The sequence below is a fragment of the Microtus oregoni genome, unplaced genomic scaffold, assembly GCF_018167655.1.
Source record: "Microtus oregoni isolate MIOR12 unplaced genomic scaffold, Mior012 000030F_ref0000283, whole genome shotgun sequence".
In the NCBI taxonomy this organism is placed as follows: domain Eukaryota; kingdom Metazoa; phylum Chordata; class Mammalia; order Rodentia; family Cricetidae; genus Microtus; species Microtus oregoni.
This window is the reverse complement of record NW_024543089.1, coordinates 1184879-1203219: the sequence shown is the minus strand read 5'-3', so window position 1 is coordinate 1203219 and position 18341 is coordinate 1184879. Positions and strand designations below refer to the sequence as shown.

Below are 18341 nucleotides of genomic sequence, written 5' to 3'. Positions count from 1 at the left end.
AGCAAAAGAAAATCATTCATTTGTTCTTACTTCATTCACCTACTCATCAACTTTTCATCAAGGGTCTCCCATTGCCAAAAATGTTACATGAAATCAAGGCAAAACATATGAAGAACAGTCTCTGTTTTATAAAGGTAACAAATGAGACAAAAGAGACAAGGAGAAAGACTGTAAGAATCATTTAGGCCAATTCTATTCTTTATGGATACTACAAAGATAATAAAACTCAGTGAATTTCATTAAGTTTACAAAGTTCCTAGGGGTCAACTCAAATAAGATGAACTTAAATCTTGTCTCTGAGTGTTAAATTTTATATTACTTAGAAATTAGAGTCAAGAGTGAAAATTACAATATTAATATTGTTATATTTGTGGAGGGAAATATGTCCAAAGTGAATTATATACTCATATGAAAATATCTTTTTTAAAGTCTGTCACTACTGATAATGACTAAAAATCAATATAAACTGTATATTAAAAGAAGCTAATATGATTTCAGTATTACAAATAATTAGGAAAGCCGCATAAAAAGATGAGGTCAGATCCAGAAGGGTCAGCTTGTGAAGGAGCAGCCATGCCTGGGGTTAAATAGTCAACCAGCTTATAAATTTAAAAGCTGATATTGAGATTAAAAATTGTGGCTGATGGAAGAGTATGAGAAGCCTAGAGCCCTAGTATTGAGAATGGATACTGCAAAGAATTCATATATACTATAAAAGATATTCTCTCATTTGGAGGTCAAACTCTAAACAGCTGAGAGATGATATGAAGAAGCTGCCTTTGATATGGGCAGTAAACAAAGCAAGTGTGTTTGCCATGAAAGAAGAACATTTGCTGAGGAGGGAAGGCAGAGGGGAGTTGGGTGTTTGATTATGGATCCCTTACATAAGGACCAGGGGAGCAATCTGGTCAGCTCTTTGACTTTCCAAGTTGTATGAGCTTGATAGTGATTCAAAGACTATTCTAATTCTCTTAGACTATTAAGTGTGTGTTTGTTGTTTTTCCATGAGTCTGTCCAAATCATGCATTGTTTCTTATTATTATGTACAACTGTAATCTTATCACAATTTGCAATATCACAAAACAAGTGAGATTAGGTTCCCTCAGTACTAATGACATTAATCTTCATCATTCTCTACTCATTGAGTATATTATATAGTCACCATTTTCCACATTCATGTACAGATTGTGGAGGCTCTTTGAGAGTATGTTAGTATCTATTGAATCATCAAATATTTTTGGTATTTTAGAGTCTGCAACTAAATATTCCACTCAAAAGTTTCTGTCATAATTACTGATTTTCATTTTAGTATAAAAAGAGCTTTTCATTTTCTCCATTGATTTTTTTCACTCCTTTTCTTCCTTTGTTCAAAATATAATATTTATACTGTTTCCACAAACCAACTTTCTAGGAATTTGCAAGCAACAACTTTTTGGAGTCTTTATGATACATTTTCCTGGGTCTTTGTTCACATGTTTATTTTCTGCAATGTTCAAAGCACATAGTATACTCTATAGTATACATTCTCAGAACAACTTGGTACAAGAAATGCATTACTTTCATCATTTGAATTTTAATAAAATTACTCATAGATAATGTTTTGTCTTTAAGTGTATACTGTAGATTCCAATGTGGGGCATTATCTAATATTGTAAACTTAGAAATTCCAGGAGGATAAATGATTTTTATATTATTTCTAGTAATTGTCATTACAAAAGTTTGTGAGTTATATTTATGTATACAGAGAAATTTACTGACTCTTCAAAGTACATTGTAAGTAAAAACATTTACTTTATTGGAAAACTTACAGTAAAAATTTTAAGATCAAGTAGATGACATATATTTATTTATAACTACTAATCAAGGGTCAATAGGATGCTGCCAAAATTGACTACATGAATTTGATGACCAGGACTCATTAGTAGAAGAAAAGTGAGTTCTACAACTTGTCCTCTGACCTTCCCGTGTGCACTGTGAGCACAAGCATATAACACTCGCACACACACACACACATATACACACTGGAGAGTTTGTATTGGTTAAGAAGACTAGCTGCTCTTCCAGAGGACATAGGTTCAATTCCAAACACACACAAGGTGACTCACAATCATCTAACTACCATGCCAGTAGATATGACATCCTCTTCTGGCCTTCATAGGCACCACGCACACAAGTGATGCACAGACATGCATCCATGGAAAACAATAATAAATACACACAAAATAAATAAACATTTTTCTCAAAAATTTAAACAACAAAAGCAGAAATGCTGATTTCTCCTAAAACCGTGTTTGACATTGTGTTTAGCAAGCAGTATAGAAGAAAGCAAAGTATAGAAACTCAAGTGAATAGAAGTTATTTGTCTTTTTCATTGTGTTTAAATCTTCACTTCTTACAAAAGTTGATGAAAACAACAAATTACACTTCTTCCCATATCTGCCAGGTAAATGTAGGGGAACTTTCCTCCCACTCTGTAGATTCCTTTTTCTTTCAGGAGGCACCAAGTAATCCACAATTTACCTTGGACTATACAAGCAGTAAAAGTATCCCAGGGCCTGTTGTGGAGAGCTAGGACTAAAATAAAACTTAGTGGTTAAAAGCAAGCCAGCTAAACTATTAAAAGCATTCCCTGTTCACATACAGCTTGCTTTAAGATTATAACTAAACACCTGGTATGAACTGCAGCTTTCTATACATTGCTGTAGAATCAGATTAAAGCAACCATGGGTTGTAAAGAATGCTTCTCTAACACCTTAAGCATCTAAACAGCACATTAAAATATTAGTCACAAAATTAACCAATAGCATGAATCCATGGCGGGTCACACCCCCACTGAGAGCATATAAAAGGCTTTCCCTGCAGGGAAAACCATACAGACTCAACTCTCTTACACTCCTTCTCGACCAAGAACAACCTCAACAACCAACACCATGTGTGGGTACTACGGAAACTACTATGGAGGCAGAGGCTATGGCTGCTGTGGCTATGGAGGCCTGGGCTGTGGCTATGGAGGCCTGGGTTATGGCTATGGAGGCCTGGGCTGTGGCTATGGAGGTCTGGGCTGTGGCTACCGTGGACTGGGCTGTGGCTATGGCTGTGGCTATGGCTATGGCTCACGCTCTCTCTGTGGATGTGGCTATGGATATGGCTCTGGCTTTGGATCTGGATTTGGTGGCTACTATTGAAGATACCATGGGAGTCTCTAACCTGCTCCATTTGTAACTTTGGACTCCTAGTTCTGAACTCCACATGCACTGAGCCTCTTCTCTGAAGATGACACTGCCAAGAATCCTATCATGATATGCTGTGACTTATGCAGAGGACACATCCTCCCTGGATGTAGCTCATAAAGGAGGGAATGAAATTTACCTGCCCTCTCTCACTTCTATGGTTCTCAGAATGATGTCATCAGACCAAAGGCCTTGGTGACTTTCATTCTTGTCCTCATTTATCTATTCTCTAATAAACATCACTAATATAAAATTAATCATAGTTTTTATTTCATTTGTTAACGTCAAAAGAGTCTTATTGAAGTGTTTGGTTTCAGCATCCGTGAGAAATAGTGATTATTTTCTTAGACATTATTTTCACTTACTATTTCTAGGCCAATTTCTTTACTATGTCCAAGTTAGTTCTGAAAATGTGTTTATGTAAATCTCAACTTTACCTTCTATTAGTGAGGAATTATTAGTCCTGCTATGTAACTCTCAAATATAGGCACTTTATGTATGAATTATTTAAAATAATAATTTCCAAAATACTCACATACCTCTTGTCTCAAAACCAGCTATTGCTTTCTCATCTTCATTTCTAACTTACAAACAGATTTGTAGTTTAAGAATACTTTATAATATAATTACACACATACACGATCACAAATACCATGTCACCTTTGGTTTGCTATTAAAAGGAAGCCACAGGGCATGCCCACAATGCAAAATGGGAGTTCATCTCTGCCCATCTAAACAATGGCAATGCCTCTTCCACAAAAGGAATTAAAATGTATCTGTTCATACAACATGCACTATAGGAATTTTATGTCAGGAGCCTTTGGTAAAATTTTCTGCATTAGACATCTGGAAATGAAATTCACTTTTTTAGCCCAGCTTTCTCAATTTCTACTGCTTCTTCTAAATAACATGACTCCTTTAAATCTTATGGTGTCAGTTTTGTTCCTCTGTTCTTCATTAGGGAAATATCTATTCTAACTAGAGATTTAAAATTATAATCATTCATATCTGCAAAGCTATTATCACATGTCATTTGAAATATACCTTGTCAACTGATTGGCTATCATTAAGTTTGTCAAATAAAGCATTTAGCATTTTCATTTTGACAAGACCTTTGTTAGCCTTTGCTGTAGACCTAATAATCTGAGGTACTCAGAAGGCTGAGGAAGAAGGATTGCAAGTTCAAAGATACCCAGGGTTACTTGTCTTTAAGGTAAAAAAACTAATCAAAGAACTAAGAATTCTATATTTTTTTAATATCAGTATTAAAATTTTATTTGAATTTATTCTTCCTTGGGCAGAATTTGTTCATGACACATACAATAATTTCTTTGCCCAGTGGAGCCGATTGTATTTTCACAAATAATTTTAATTTTCTTTTATGTTTCTAAATTTCAGATTTCTAAACCAAGGTGGCTTTCCTGCTCAGCTATGTTTATTTATGTATAATTAATTACAACAGAAGAGCTTTCCTTCTAGTGGTTCTCAAGCATCACTAAAAGGAACACGAGCATCTACATTTCTACATTTCCCTATAGCAATGTGGAAAGAGCCAGCAAAGAGACCATGTGTCACATGTGAGAACATACATAAGTTCAAAGATGCTTACTCTCTCAGAGTGACAGGCACCAGTAAAAATATAAAATGTAAGGAAAAAAAATATTTTACAGATTCCAGTAATTGAAAGTAACAAAAACAATAATTCATGGCAGTATCTACTTGGAAGGAAAGAATAACTCTGCTGTGGTCTTTGGTTAATCATTGGACATGCCAAAAAGGAGGCTATATATTTACGTTGTTATACTGTATTGTACCAATTGAAAGTTTTAAAACAATCATACAATAGAAAATACAGTACCAGAGAATGCTTCTTTCATTGATGGAAACTCTAGATCATTTCCATGTAAAAAGTTCTACTGGTACACCATAGTCTAAGACACAACTGTCTTTCCCCATATGAGCAGACTATAGCTTTGAAATTAGTAACGCTGGAAGAAAACAGTGCCTCATAACAAAATGATTAACTCTGTGTTTCTCAAAAGAAGGGAGAAGACCAGGTCTTCACATAACAGCAAGGATGTCAGTAGACATGTCAGCAGTCACTGTGGCCATTCTCTGACTGTCCAAGTCACATCCCAGGCATCCATAGCCATAGCCTAGGCCTCCACAATCATATCCCAGGCATCCATCACCGAAGCCCACACCACCATCAGCAGTACATTGTACTGTATCAGGATTAGAGTGTTCAGTTGTCCAGCTATATCAGCTTCTAGAATTCCAAGCTCATATGTCTTGGTATACCAAGTGAGTGTAAATGGGGAAACCACAGCAACTGTTGACTTCACATCAGCAATTAACTGGTATTGAAGCCATCTAAACTTTCTCTTACTACGAATATACTTAAGAAAATATGGTCATGAGTCAAAGAATATAAAATAATATGTCCTTTACAAAAGTTCTTCCCCTGATTTGGTGAATTTTTGCTCCTGATGCCAAAGTTAATCCATTTCTACTTAACATAAACAATAATGTTGGCATGTATTTTAACTCCAAAGAATTGTCATCTTTAAAAATGTCTTCCTTTCTGTCATGATGTATATAATCCCAGAAAGAAGCTGATTACTTTAAAGGTGCAGAGGAAAATGGGGAAAAAAAACTTTTTGGGCAAATTACAGGGTGTTAAAGGTGTCATTGCTGACTTTTTAAGGTAACCACCAATCTATGGATATGTCAATTGGTCATTTGGAGATGGATATTTACAGATAAGTATTGGAAATGTGATGCCATATTAATGCAAGAAAATTACATATCTAAGAAAAGGGAGGTGATGTAGTGAATCTAAGAACACTTACCTGGTTGTTCATTGTGATAGTTTGAATGTAATGAACACCAATAAACTCATAGAGATTGGCAATATTAGGAGGTGTGACCTTGTTGAAGTATGTGGTCATGTTGGAGGAAGCATGTCACTGTAGGGGTGGACTTTGAGGTCTCAATATGCTGAATCCTTACCCAGTATCTCATACCTGTTGCTTGCAGGTAAAGTGTATGCTTCTCAGCCCCTTCTCCAGTTCCATGTCTGTCTGCACACTACAATGCTAATATTGTAGTGATAATATTAGACTAAACCTCTGAAAAAGTAAGCCACCCCAATCAAATGGCTTTTCATCTTTATAAAAGTTGTCATGGTTCTGCCCCATCTCTCCTCTCTTCAGAAGAGGTGGTTGTGGCCTGCTCTCCTCTCCTCTACCTCTGTTCTCTCTCTCTCTCTCTCTTCCTCTCTCTCTCTCTCTCTCTCTCTCTCTCTCTCTCTGTCTCTCCCTGTGTGTCTCTCTGTCTCTGTCTCTCTTTGTCTCTCTCTCTGTGCCTCTCTGTCTCTCTCTCTCTAACTTTTACTGAATAAACTATATCCAAACTCAAAAATAAAGAAAGAAATTGCCATGGTCATGGAGTCTCTTCACAGCAATAGAAAAGATAAGCATTTGCCATCACAACTGAGAGCAAAACATGGAAGAAAAATAAGAATAAAAAGTGATGCTGAACAATTGAATAGGAGCAGTAGGTTAAAAAAAATATTGAAATTAAAGCAAAAGTGTGAAGCTGTGAGAAGAGACATGGTTGGTCGTCACTCAGCAATAGAAGAGGGTGGTAATTCTGAATGCCCAAAACTCAAAAAAATGGAGAGAACTTAGGCTTAACATTTATTGAGACAGTAGTCTTAATGATCCTATATTAGCAATTTCAGGAGAATATACGGCTATCAAAATAAAAAAAAATCACAATGTTTTGGAATAGACAGAGATTAAAACATGAAATTGTATTAAATACTAGATAAAATAAAACTAAGATTTGTGGGAAAGATTAAAAAGCCCAAGGGAAGCCATTTTGCTCCTTTTAAAAGAGTATTGTGATAGATATGGGTCTATTTTCATTCTTCTACAGGTTGACATCCAGTTATGCCAGCACCATTTGTTAAAAATGCTTTCTTTCTTCCATTGTATACTTTTGGCTCCTTTATCAAAAATGAGGTGTTCATAGGTTTGTGGGTTAAAATTCGGATCTTCTATACGATTCCGTTGGTCAACTTCTCTGTTTTTATGCCAGTACCACACTGTTTTCATCACTGTAGCTCTGTAATAGAGTTTGAAGTCAGGGATGGTAATGCCTCCAGACAATCCTTTATTGTATAGGATTGTTTTGGCTATCCTGGGTTTTTTGTTTTTCCATATAAAGTTGATTATTGTCCTCTCAAGATCTGTGAAGAATTTTGATGGGACCCTGATGGGGATTGCATTGAATCTATAAATTGCCTTTGGTAGAATTGCCATTTTTACTATGTTGATCCTCCCCATCCAAGAGCAAGGAAGGTCCTTCCATTTTCTGGTATACTCCTCAATTTCTTTCTTCAATGCCTTAAAGTTCTTGTCAAATAGATCTTTCACTTCCTTGGTTAGAGTTACCCCAAGATATTTTATGCTGTTTGTGGCTATTGTGAAAGGTGAAGCTTCTCTGATTTCCCTCTCTGCTTCCATTTCCTTTGTGTATAAGAGGGCGACTGATTTTTTGGAGTTGATCTTGTATCCTGCCACATTACTAAAGGTGTTTATCAGCTCAGCTGCCAACTGAGATAAACCTGGCACACAGGTTACACCCTAAATGATCTGATTAACAGCGCCCCCATTCAGCAGGAAGCAGTTTGGAGAGAAAAAACTGCGCCCATGTTCCCAAAATATTGTTTATAAATATTCTTTTACATTTAAAGGGGGAAACGATATAGGTATGAATAACTTGCATTGGTATGGATTTTAAGGTCAATTTTGTTATATGTATATGTATTTCTTGATCTTGATTAAGGTATTGTGATTGTGTAGTTCATTTAAAAATGTAATGTATAATTAAGAAATATAGGTTAATGGATAATCATCAGTAATAGTCAAGCTTGTAGTCATGTTAGTTAGATTTTCTAGATATATAGAGATACATTTCAGTTAGATAGACATTCTTCATATCTCTCAAAGACTGCAGAATATGCCATTTAAAATATTTTAATATCTTAGGGTTTTTCATGACAATGAGACATATCTGCTCCTGGAGGCACCAATCTACTTCGAGAGGAAGATGGTCATCGTAGAGGATTCTTATGGAGTTTGATAGACATTTGGGCAAGAAACTGCTCTTGCCTGGACTGTTGCATAAACTGGACACAAAGAACCCACAGAGAGATGACTGCAGAACTTGCCTAAAGGTGAGATGGTCTTTCGGGGTTCCTGACTCATGAAAGAGTCTGCGAGACATTCTGCAGGATACAGCAGAAAGTGACTGAATTATCTGTGGAATTTCCTGCTTGATGAAAATGTCTGCTGGATACTATGGGCCTGAAGGCTGAAGATGGATGCCCCAATGGTACAGAGGAACTTTGGGTGGCTGTACAGTTAGCGAAATGTCTCATTTCTAGAGTTTGGATTTCTTGTTTGCTTAGGTAATATTATATCCTTCTGGAGTCTTTGATGGAGTTGAAGAATAGATAGGTAGTTATAGTTTTCCATTGTTATGATAAAAGATAAAATAGATATAAATATTGTAACTGTAATTCTTGCTTGATAACTGTTTTGTTATATGTAATTTTGCTATGTTAAAGTTAAAGCCTTCCTTTTTTTGTTTAAACAGAAAAAGGGGAAGTGATGTGGGAGTGTCATATATCAATCTGTTGATTTCATTGGTTAAGCAATAAAGAAACTGCTCGGCCCTCATAGGTTAAAACATAGGTAGGAGGAGTAAACAGAACAAAATGCTGGGAGAAAGAAGTTGAGTCAGGGAGTCGCCATGATTCTCCCACTCCAGGCAGACGCAGGTTAAGATCATTCCTGGTAAGCCAGCTCGTGGGCTAAACAGATTATTAGAAATGGGCTAGTCCAGGTGCGAGAGTTAGCCGAGAAAAGGCTATATATAATGGGCCAAGCGGTGTTTAAAAGAAAAAAATAAAAATAAATAAATAAATAAATAAATAAATTAAAAAAAAATAAAAGAGTATTATCAATAACTATACTTAAGAAAGCCATGGAGTTTGGAAAGCCACCATAGGAAAAAATGGGAGCAATCTTTTTGAGTGAATGCTCTGTGGGTAGGAAGAGAAACTCAATTTTTTTAAAAAAATGAAGAGATTAATTTGAGAAAGTTTCTATGGAGATAAAATTAAGTAAAATTTCCTATAAGAAACACAGTTCCTCAAATGGATTATTCCATTACAGTATTACAATTCCAATATGTTATTTCGTTATAATAATATTTTACAACTACTTTAGTCAAATATTTTTAAAAGTTAAGTATACTTTTCTTTTTATTATTTGCCTAAAGAATTTTAGCCATATTACTTGATAAGACTTTTTAAAAGTCTTAGACTAGAGAAGACAAACCACCATGTCATTTAAATAATATTTTCCTGAAAATGTATTCTGAGCTATTGATTGGTTGAGTACACTGTGATAAATGAGGTCACTATGTGAAATCTGAAAAATACATAATGATAATATCATCTAATTCAAAATTCTCAAACATCGTGATGTTTCTGATAAAATGTCATAATGTTTTTATTACAAAATCAATATAACAACACCTATTTAATCAAAGAACATTCAAAAACACAGATTTATTTGAGAATCATGGCACAAGTCCTGCAGTCCTGGTACTCAGGAGGTAGTATTGGTATAATTACATGTCTGAGGCCTTCGTGGACATCATTATGAGACCACCATGATGTCTACACACACACACACATACACACACAAATGAATAAAAATATGTGTTTGACTTGAACAGCAATGGGAAAATACTTTCTGGGAGACTTTTTGACTCTTTTTCCCCATTAACGAAGGTAGATGTGCTGCAATAAGGACAATTTCACTTCTGACCAAGTCCCTAATACAATGAAAGCACAAAGTTCCACTGAAATATGAAACTAACCTTGCTTTCTTTTACCTTCAGTAGGAGGATGCATTATCACACACACTGAAAGTGTGAGGACTCATTACAAAACTGTGAAAGTTCAGTATTTGAAGCCAAATCTTGATAAGGCAAGAATGCTTAAATAATTTGGTCAATGTAAATACATGATGGTAACTATAAATCATTGTATAGTTCCTTACATGAAATATCATTGCAATATTCATTAAAGTACTGACTAAATCATCATGATTTTATTTGTAAAAAATAAGTGGAGAAATAAGATCCCATGTGATAAATAAAATTTCTTTTTGGTTTATAGAAATTAAATCCAAATGTGGTTAGGCTCAGCTGTATAACAATAAAACAATACATTTAGCTTAGAGTTGATTTTCTGAAATACTTATTAGTTGGATTGCCATTACCATCAAGGGGATAGAAATATGTTTGCTTTCAGAAAAGGAAAGAAATTGAAACCTGGAACAGAAAATGAATTTTCAATGTGAGTGAAGAAGAATTGATTCAAAGAGGAGGTATGATTTTGTGGAATGGAGATACAAAGCAAATGATATTTTGACCAGGAAAGTGATGCCTCTGCCTGTAGCATCGTCATCAAAGGTTCGAATGGAAGCTTCATTTGTTTCAGAATTGTCTAGCTATGAGAGTATGGGATGTGTGCTGCTTCACTGAAACCCTAAACTAGATAAGGAATGCTCACATGAGATAGCAAGCCAAGCAAGCTTCCTTAATGACTGTGAAGCATTTTCATGGTTGAAAAACAACAAAATAATTAGATTAGTCATAAGATTAGTGAATAGCATGGGTACATGGTGGGCTCCACCCAGACTGAGAGCATATAAAAGGACCTCTTGAGGGAGAAGTATCCAGACACAAGTCACTTACACTCCTTCTCTACCAAGACCAACGTCAAGAACCAGCACCATGTGTGGATACTACAGAAACTACTATGGAGGCAGAGGCTATGGCTGTTGTGGCTATGGAGGCCTGGGTTATGGCTATGGAGGTCTGGGCTGTGGCTATGGCTGTGGCTATGGCTATGGCTCACGCTCTCTCTGTGGCTGTGGTTATGGATGTGGTTCTGGCTATGGGTCTGGATTTGGCTATTACTACTGAAGACACCACAGAAGACTCTAAACCTTCTCCAACTGCCATGTCAGGGTTCGGCCATTCTGAACCTAATATATTCTAAGCCTCTTGCTTAGATGGTGAGGTTCTACCTCCCAGGTTTCTGATACAATTTTACTGAAGTCTTGCCTTCTGCTTCTTTCTGTATCTAAAAATTCAATTTATTCTTTTGAGAATTTCTTGTAAAAAAAAAAAAGGAAGAATGTGAAATGCATGCTCTGGGTACCTAAGTTTTCATCATTTCATCATGGTATGATTTCTCACATATTCTGCTAGCTTTTAACCAAGAAGGTTTTCTTTTTCTAATAAAATTACACAACTGAATCTATAAATGTGTTTTTTTTCATTTAAAAATCCAGTAGTTATTATTTTTCTAAATGAATTAAAATTCTCTTTGTAGAGATTTTTGAGCTATCTGTTTTACATAAATGATTTTGAAAGTGATAATTATGGAAAGAAATATTTGCCTCTTGATAGAGTCAATTTGTTGCAACAAAACAACATTGTTTGGGCATAAGCATAACTATTTAGAAAAAATGACAGGCATATTATGTTCATTTAGCAAAACAACAGCAGTAAACGTCTGGCTATGGCCTATTACCATCCAGGGTTTATTTTTTAACCATTTTTATAGTAGAAAGGAATTCATATTTTGCTGTGGGACAATGGTTTGTACCCTGTCAATCATATTTTAATAAAACGCTGATTGGCTAGTAGCCAAGCAGTAAGTATAGGCAGGGCAACCAGAAGGAAAGTAGTGGTGGAACAATGGAAACAGGAGAAATCTGGAAATAGGAATGCACAGTCTGCAGTCATGACCTAGCTGTAGAGGAAGCAAGATGTATCTGCCTCACCAAATAAGGTACCGAGCCACGTGGCTAACATACACAAGAATTATGAGCTAATAAGTTATAATAATTTGTTAATAAGTGATGGAGGAAGGTCATTGGTTAATTAATAAAGAAAACTGCTTGGCCCTGATAGGACAGAAAGTTAGGTAGGTGGAGTAGACAGACAGAATGCTGGGAGAAAGAAGCTGAGTCGGTCAGTCACCATGATTCTCCCACCCGACACAGCTGCAGGTTAAGATCTTCCCTGGTAAGCCACCTCGTGGGCTACACAGATTATTAGAAATGGGTTAGATCAATATGTAAGAGCTAGCCAATAAGAGGCTGGAACTAATGGGCCAGGCAGTGTTTAAAAGAATACAGTTTCCGTGTAATTATTTCAGGTAAAGCTAGCCGGTGGCTGGGCGGCAGGAACGCAGCCCTGCTGCTTACTACAACACAGAGGGTAAAGCTAGCCAGGTGGCAGGACACAGCCCCACTGTTCATGCTACAACAAATAAGAAGAGCCTGAGATACTGGGCCAATCAGTTTATAATTAATGTATGCCTCTGTGTATTATTTGGGACTTAACAGCTGTAGGACCAGTTGGGACAGAAACCTCTATCAACAATATTCCTTTCTGAGGAATGGGCATCAAATTCAATAAGAAAGTAGTTGGTTACCTGTTAATGGCCTTACCATCATTGTACCAGTAGGATCACTTTGTGTAGCTAATCAGAATTATTGCGCTGATCTTATCTTAAGAAGATTGTTGGTGAGGAAGGATTTCTCTGGATTGTTTTCTGCGAAGAATTAACTTTGGAAATATGTTTATCTTTTGGAAGCTTTAGCAGTTCATGTAGATTCTTGATGTGCATTCAAGTCATCTGTGCTATTGTTCTAGTAAGGCCCATGGGTTAGAGGCAATGTTATCTATATGCATAAATATGGGCAAAATGAAAGGTTTTTATAATCTTCTTGCCTTTGGTAAAAATCAAACCATAGTGTTGTTTGAATGTTTTGATCCCCACACCTGATAAACTAGTTCATAACATTTAAGTTTAACTTTCCATAACATATGTGAAAACACACAAAAAAAGAACAGTGTGTTTGCTTGTGGCAGAAGGAGAAGGGTTGGTCAAGTTCCTGAAAGATACTTATTTTCCTCTGAAATTTTGCTAGTATAAATGTTTCTATCAGTGACCTGGTCTTCTGAATTAGAATAATCACTAAGTATTATAGATTTGTTCTAGCTTATTTCTTTAAATGCTTCTAGACTCTTCCTGCAAAACTCTTCCAAAGGCACAAGGCATGCAAGCAATAACAAACACCCTATTCTGGATAATGATTTCTGAATTAGTTTTCTTCCATCATAGCAAAGGCCTAATATAAATCAACTTATAAAGAGAAAGAGACAAATGTTGGCTGACAGATTTTTAGGTCAATACTGATTATCCTATTTTGTGGATCTGTGGCGAGTCAACAGATCATGACAAATAGTGTGCCCCATACTATGAAAGGAAAAGAGAGTGGGGCAGCATTACAGGTCATTACAGATCCACAACCTCCTCCTGTGGTTCAAGTTCAGTGACCACAGATCTCCTACCAGAACTCATACTATTCTACTTCCTCCAAATAGTGCCATGCTAAGGAGCAAGCCTCCAATAGTTTCACCTTTAGTAGTTCATGATCCATCAATTCTGTAAAGAAGAAATAAAACATACTTTATGATAAACACCTTAAAACTAAAAATGAAAAGAAGAGAGAGAAGATGGAGAGATGGGGGAGAGGACTCTTCCACATTCAAGTTATGAAACCTTGTTCTGATGTCAGACTGAACCATAAAGTACTGAGGAGTGTTTCTGTGATTCCCTAATGATAATGTTGATTCTCTAGACCTGAATCATTTGTGCCAACAACGTAGTCCTTTCTGAACAGATGCTTTCTTTCTGAGAATCTGAAGTTTTGCTTATTTTTTTCAAATCCATCTTCAGGAAAAGCACTCAGGATTGAATAATAACGGGGTTCACTTTGCAAGAACAATGAGTTTATGTGACTTCTGTTTGGAGTAAAGCTTGAGTCATGACTGGGAGAGAATATGAGAAAATCAACACATAAATACATTAAGGCATTTGTTTGTATTTTCTCCTTATGTCCTTTGAATGTAATGTTACTATTTTATGATGTGAAACGATTTCTAATGATATTCTGTTATATTATCAGAGAGGCCTCATCCAGCAACTAAGAGGAACACATACAGATCCACAGACAAACATTAGGCAGAGCTTGCTTATCCTACATACAGATCCTGCATAAGAGATACAGGAAGGATTGTAGAAACCAGAGGGTTAGAGAACGCCACAAGAACATGGTCTACAGAATCAAAGACCATGGCTCGTGGGGGCTCACAGAGACTTAAGCAGCAATCACAGAGCCTGCATGGTCTACGCTAGATCCACTGCATAAATGTTATGATTGTGTAGCTTGGGTTTTTTTGTGGGACACCTAACAAAGGGAGTCAGGGTGTCTCTGAATTTTTTGCCTGCTTTTGTAAACCTTTTCCTCTTACTGGGTTGCCTCATTTAGAATTGATATGAGAGTTTGAGCCTAGTCTTATTATAACTTGTTATGCCATGTTTGGCTGATTTCTCTGGGAGACCTGCTCTTTTCTCACAGGAAAGAGAGAAAGAGTGGTTCTGAGAGAAAAGGAAGGTGGGAGGAAGGGACTTGGGGAATAGAAGGAGGGGTAATACATGAAAGAATAATTAATTTTTTAAAAAATCCAAAAATATAAAATTAGTTATACAGCATAAAATAATAAATTGATATGAATAAATAATAAATAGAAGGAAAATCAGTTCTTAGCTTAACAAAGTTTATTGTAAATATGCAGAATAAAATTAATATTTTTGTCCTTCTCCAAAGCTATGGAATAAATAGCTAGCAATGCTGGGTATAGATGGAAGCCAATGTATTTCTGGCCATCACAGCTTCTTCTTATTTCAGTTTTGTGTGGTGCTGCTAGGTCTTGGGATCTAAAGCTGGAGGATCTTCATATCATACAAGTAGGGAGCAAGCTATGCTTGAGCTCCTTAATAGTAGTAGCCAAATCCAGACCCATAGCCAGAGCCATATCCATAGCCACAGCCACAGAGAGAGCGTGAGCCACAGCCATAGCCACAGCCATAGCCACAGCCCAGTCCACGGTAGCCACAGCCGAGACCCCCATAGCCATAACCCAGGCCTCCATAGCCACAGCCCAGGCCTCCATAGCCATAACCCAGGCCTCCATAGCCACAGCCCAGGCCTCCATAGCCACAGCCCAGGCCTCCATAGCCACAGCCCAGGCCTCCATAGCCACAGCCCAGGCCTCCATAGCCACAGCAGCCATAGCCTCTGCCTCCATAGTAGTTTCCATAGTATCCACACATGGTGCTGGTTGTTGAGGTTGTTCTTGGTAGAGAAGGAGTGTAAGAGAGTTGAGTCTGTGTGGTTCTGCCTGCAGAGAGGCTTTTTATATGCTCTCAGTGTGGGTGGAACCGACCATGTGCTCCTGCCGTAGGCTAATTTTAAGACTGATCTAAGTTCATTGAATTTTTTCCTCGACCATATGACAAAACCTCAAAGTTATTAAGGAAGCTTGTTTTGTTTGTCAACTAGGTGTCCCATGAAACAATTCCACACTAATGATTTGGGGACACTAATACACAGAAATGTTTATTGTGCCTGCTGCATGCACCTGTGAACTGTGGAAGCTACATGTGTGCTAGTTTATCACAAAATGAAATGTCTTTCTTTCCCTTGAGCATCCCAAAGTAGCCATTTGAAGCAGTACACTTCATCCTTGTTATTTACCCAAAATATTTTTTGTTCTTTAGTGTTTTTACTGTCTACCAATAACAACAGAAAAATTTGCAATGTAATACATTTCTATAATGCAATTAACAACAATCCCTGAATTTTATTTTAAATTTTTATTTATTTTTTAAAAACTTTGTAAAAACTTGCAGTGAAGCAATAGGCTAAGGCAATTTTGTGTCTGAAATTTTAATTACATCAATTTTTTCTTTTAGATTTTTGATTATTCTTTTCATGGACATAAAAAGAAGCCATTAGGGGGGCTGGAGAGATGGCTCAGAGGTTAAGAGCATTGACTGCTCTTCCAAAGGTCCTGAGTTCAATTCCCAGCAACCACATGGTGGCTAACAACCATCTATAATGAGATCTGGTGCCCTCTTCTGGTATGCAGGCAGGCATGGAAGGAATGTTGTATACATAATAAATAAATAAATATTTAAAAAAAAAAAGAAGCCATTAGCTTCCTATACAGTTTTCAATTTTTCCTCAGGTCTATCACTATAAATGATAATAATATTATTCAGTAAATAAAACTTCATAAATTATGGTTTTTGATAAATACCATATTTTAGCTTTTTAAAAGTTTATGTGATTTTGCCAGTTATGTTTATAAAATTTGTGAGAACTGAAATGTTATTTTTTCTATGACTTAAAAAATCATCGATCAGCAATTGCTAAGAAAATTGCCCATATTTTGTGATTTATAGTAAGTTAATTTTGTCTGGGGCATTTCTCCCTTCAGACAATTGATTTCACCAATATATTCTTCAAAGTTAAATTCCTTTGTGACATGAAATAATGTTGAGCAGAAAAACTGCTTTTAGTCATCCATGTGGAACTTTTTGTAATAACCATTAAATATTAGATGACTTTGTTATTTTCACTGGACCGTCCAGGCTGTGAAGACACACAACAGAGCATTTTCCCACTGTGTAAAAATAACCAAGATCACTTCATTCTACAGACATGTCATAAACAATGAACTGAAGCATGGGCCAAAGATGCTTTGTATTGAAATATCATTTTCCCATGGTTTCCCAGCAAGGCCAAATAGCCAGTATTTCATTATGAAGCAATGTATCAGGTTGAAGGCAGGAAGCCATATACATGAAGGTAAGTGGCCTTTGGAATTCCAGACACAAGATAAATTCAATCTGGTTTATCTACCCTGAAAAGCAATGCAAATTAGAAAACTTAAAATAATCTTAATAATAAAGCAGTATCTCCCTCTTAGTAAATAAAATGCACTCATTCTCCATACACTCTGGCAGTCTTTCTGTTTATTTGGTTGCCAAATGTCGCTTTGTAAACAACATGCACTAATGTGCCAACATATTATTTCAGTCCCTCCTTAGTGACTCATAGGAAGTCTGTACTCTGTCACTTTAAATTTTCCAAAAGTTAATATCAATTGCCGCAGATCTCATACTTTACAGTCAACCAGCTGTCATGATGAAACCTGAATTTTGAAATGGTCACTAATTAAAATAATATGAAGTCATTTTCAATTTTATATGTAAAAAGTTTTTGTAAAATTGCAAATAGTGACGAGACGAGCAATCATGTAAATACTTTCACACCTGGTAAATGTCAATAGAAATTACAGCTTTCCACATAAGTCAAGGCTAGAAAATTTAGAATCAATTTTAAAGAGTCATTTTTGTCTTATAAAGTATTAATGTTTAGTTTTATAATCAGTGAGTGGTTTATGTGCATTAAAACAATCTGTTTTAATGAGTAACATTTATTCCTGAGAATTTTTGCATTTGTATCATAATTGAGAATTACAGAAATCTTTCATGGACCATCTCTATGCTCCACTTGCCAACATCACCACCCATCATCCAGTATGCTATACACAATGGCACACCCATTGCAACATATGAATTACGCCCATGCATCATTATCTCCCAGAGTCCATAGTTAATGTTCACTCTTAATAATAAATCTTCTTTGACGTTGACAAGTGTTGTGTGGCCTGCATTCACCACTACAGTTTCATTGTTTTATAGCCCTGGAAATTCTTTCTTATGCCTGCGTGGATGTTGCCGTGTAGCTCTTTTTCAAAAGGTTCTGCACGCCTACTGCTCTGAAATATAATTATTACTTCCCACAAACAAGCCAAAAGAACTCTTTACCTAGTGAAATCGTCTTTAGTTTTCCGAAGTGTATACATCATTCACTATTATACTGTATAAAGAATTCATTTACAAAGTATTTCTAAAATACATGCTCCACTTTTAACTTCCTTTTCTTCAACCACTTGGACTTTCGACACTCAGCATTCCTGTGGAGCCTACCCCAATTTCATCTCACTTTATTTTTTGATATTTTGTTTTAA

At 36.2% G+C, this 18341-nt stretch overlaps 2 protein-coding genes across 2 annotated transcripts; one reads left to right on the top strand and one right to left on the bottom strand.

Moving 5' to 3' along the window:
• The first annotated feature begins 2266 nt into the window (after positions 1 to 2266).
• LOC121465299 (keratin-associated protein 6-3-like) lies at positions 2267 to 11303 on the top strand. The gene is made up of 3 exons (XM_041678526.1): positions 2267 to 2330; positions 2863 to 3132; positions 11173 to 11303. Exons 1-3 carry the CDS (start codon positions 2267 to 2269, stop codon positions 11301 to 11303), a joined length of 465 nt encoding a protein of 154 aa, XP_041534460.1.
• Positions 11304 to 15234: 3931 nt separating this feature from the next.
• Positions 15235 to 18176, bottom strand: LOC121465298 (keratin-associated protein 6-3-like). Its single transcript, XM_041678525.1, has 2 exons — positions 18139 to 18176; positions 15235 to 15595 (listed from the first exon to the last, which is right to left on the bottom strand). The coding sequence occupies exons 1-2, from the start codon at positions 18174 to 18176 to the stop codon at positions 15235 to 15237; spliced, it is 399 nt and encodes a 132-aa protein (XP_041534459.1).
• Between the last annotated feature and the right edge of the window lie 165 nt (positions 18177 to 18341).

Bases quoted from the DNA above. Each gene is read 5' to 3' on its own strand.
- LOC121465299 (XM_041678526.1), top strand. From the start codon at position 2,267: ATGCTGATTTCTCCTAAAACCGTGTTTGACATTGTGTTTAGCAAGCAG. The intron at 2,331-2,862 runs GTATAGAAACTC...CTTTCCCTGCAG, and splicing joins GCAGTATAGAAGAAAGCAAA to GGAAAACCATACAGACTCAA. The intron at 3,133-11,172 runs GTGGCTATGGAT...GTGGCTATGGAG, and splicing joins CTCACGCTCTCTCTGTGGAT to GCCTGGGTTATGGCTATGGA.
- LOC121465298 (XM_041678525.1), bottom strand. From the start codon at position 18,176: ATGTATACACTTCGGAAAACTAAAGACGATTTCACTAG. The intron at 15,596-18,138 runs GTAAAGAGTTCT...TTCTCTACCAAG, and splicing joins ACTAAAGACGATTTCACTAG to AACAACCTCAACAACCAGCA.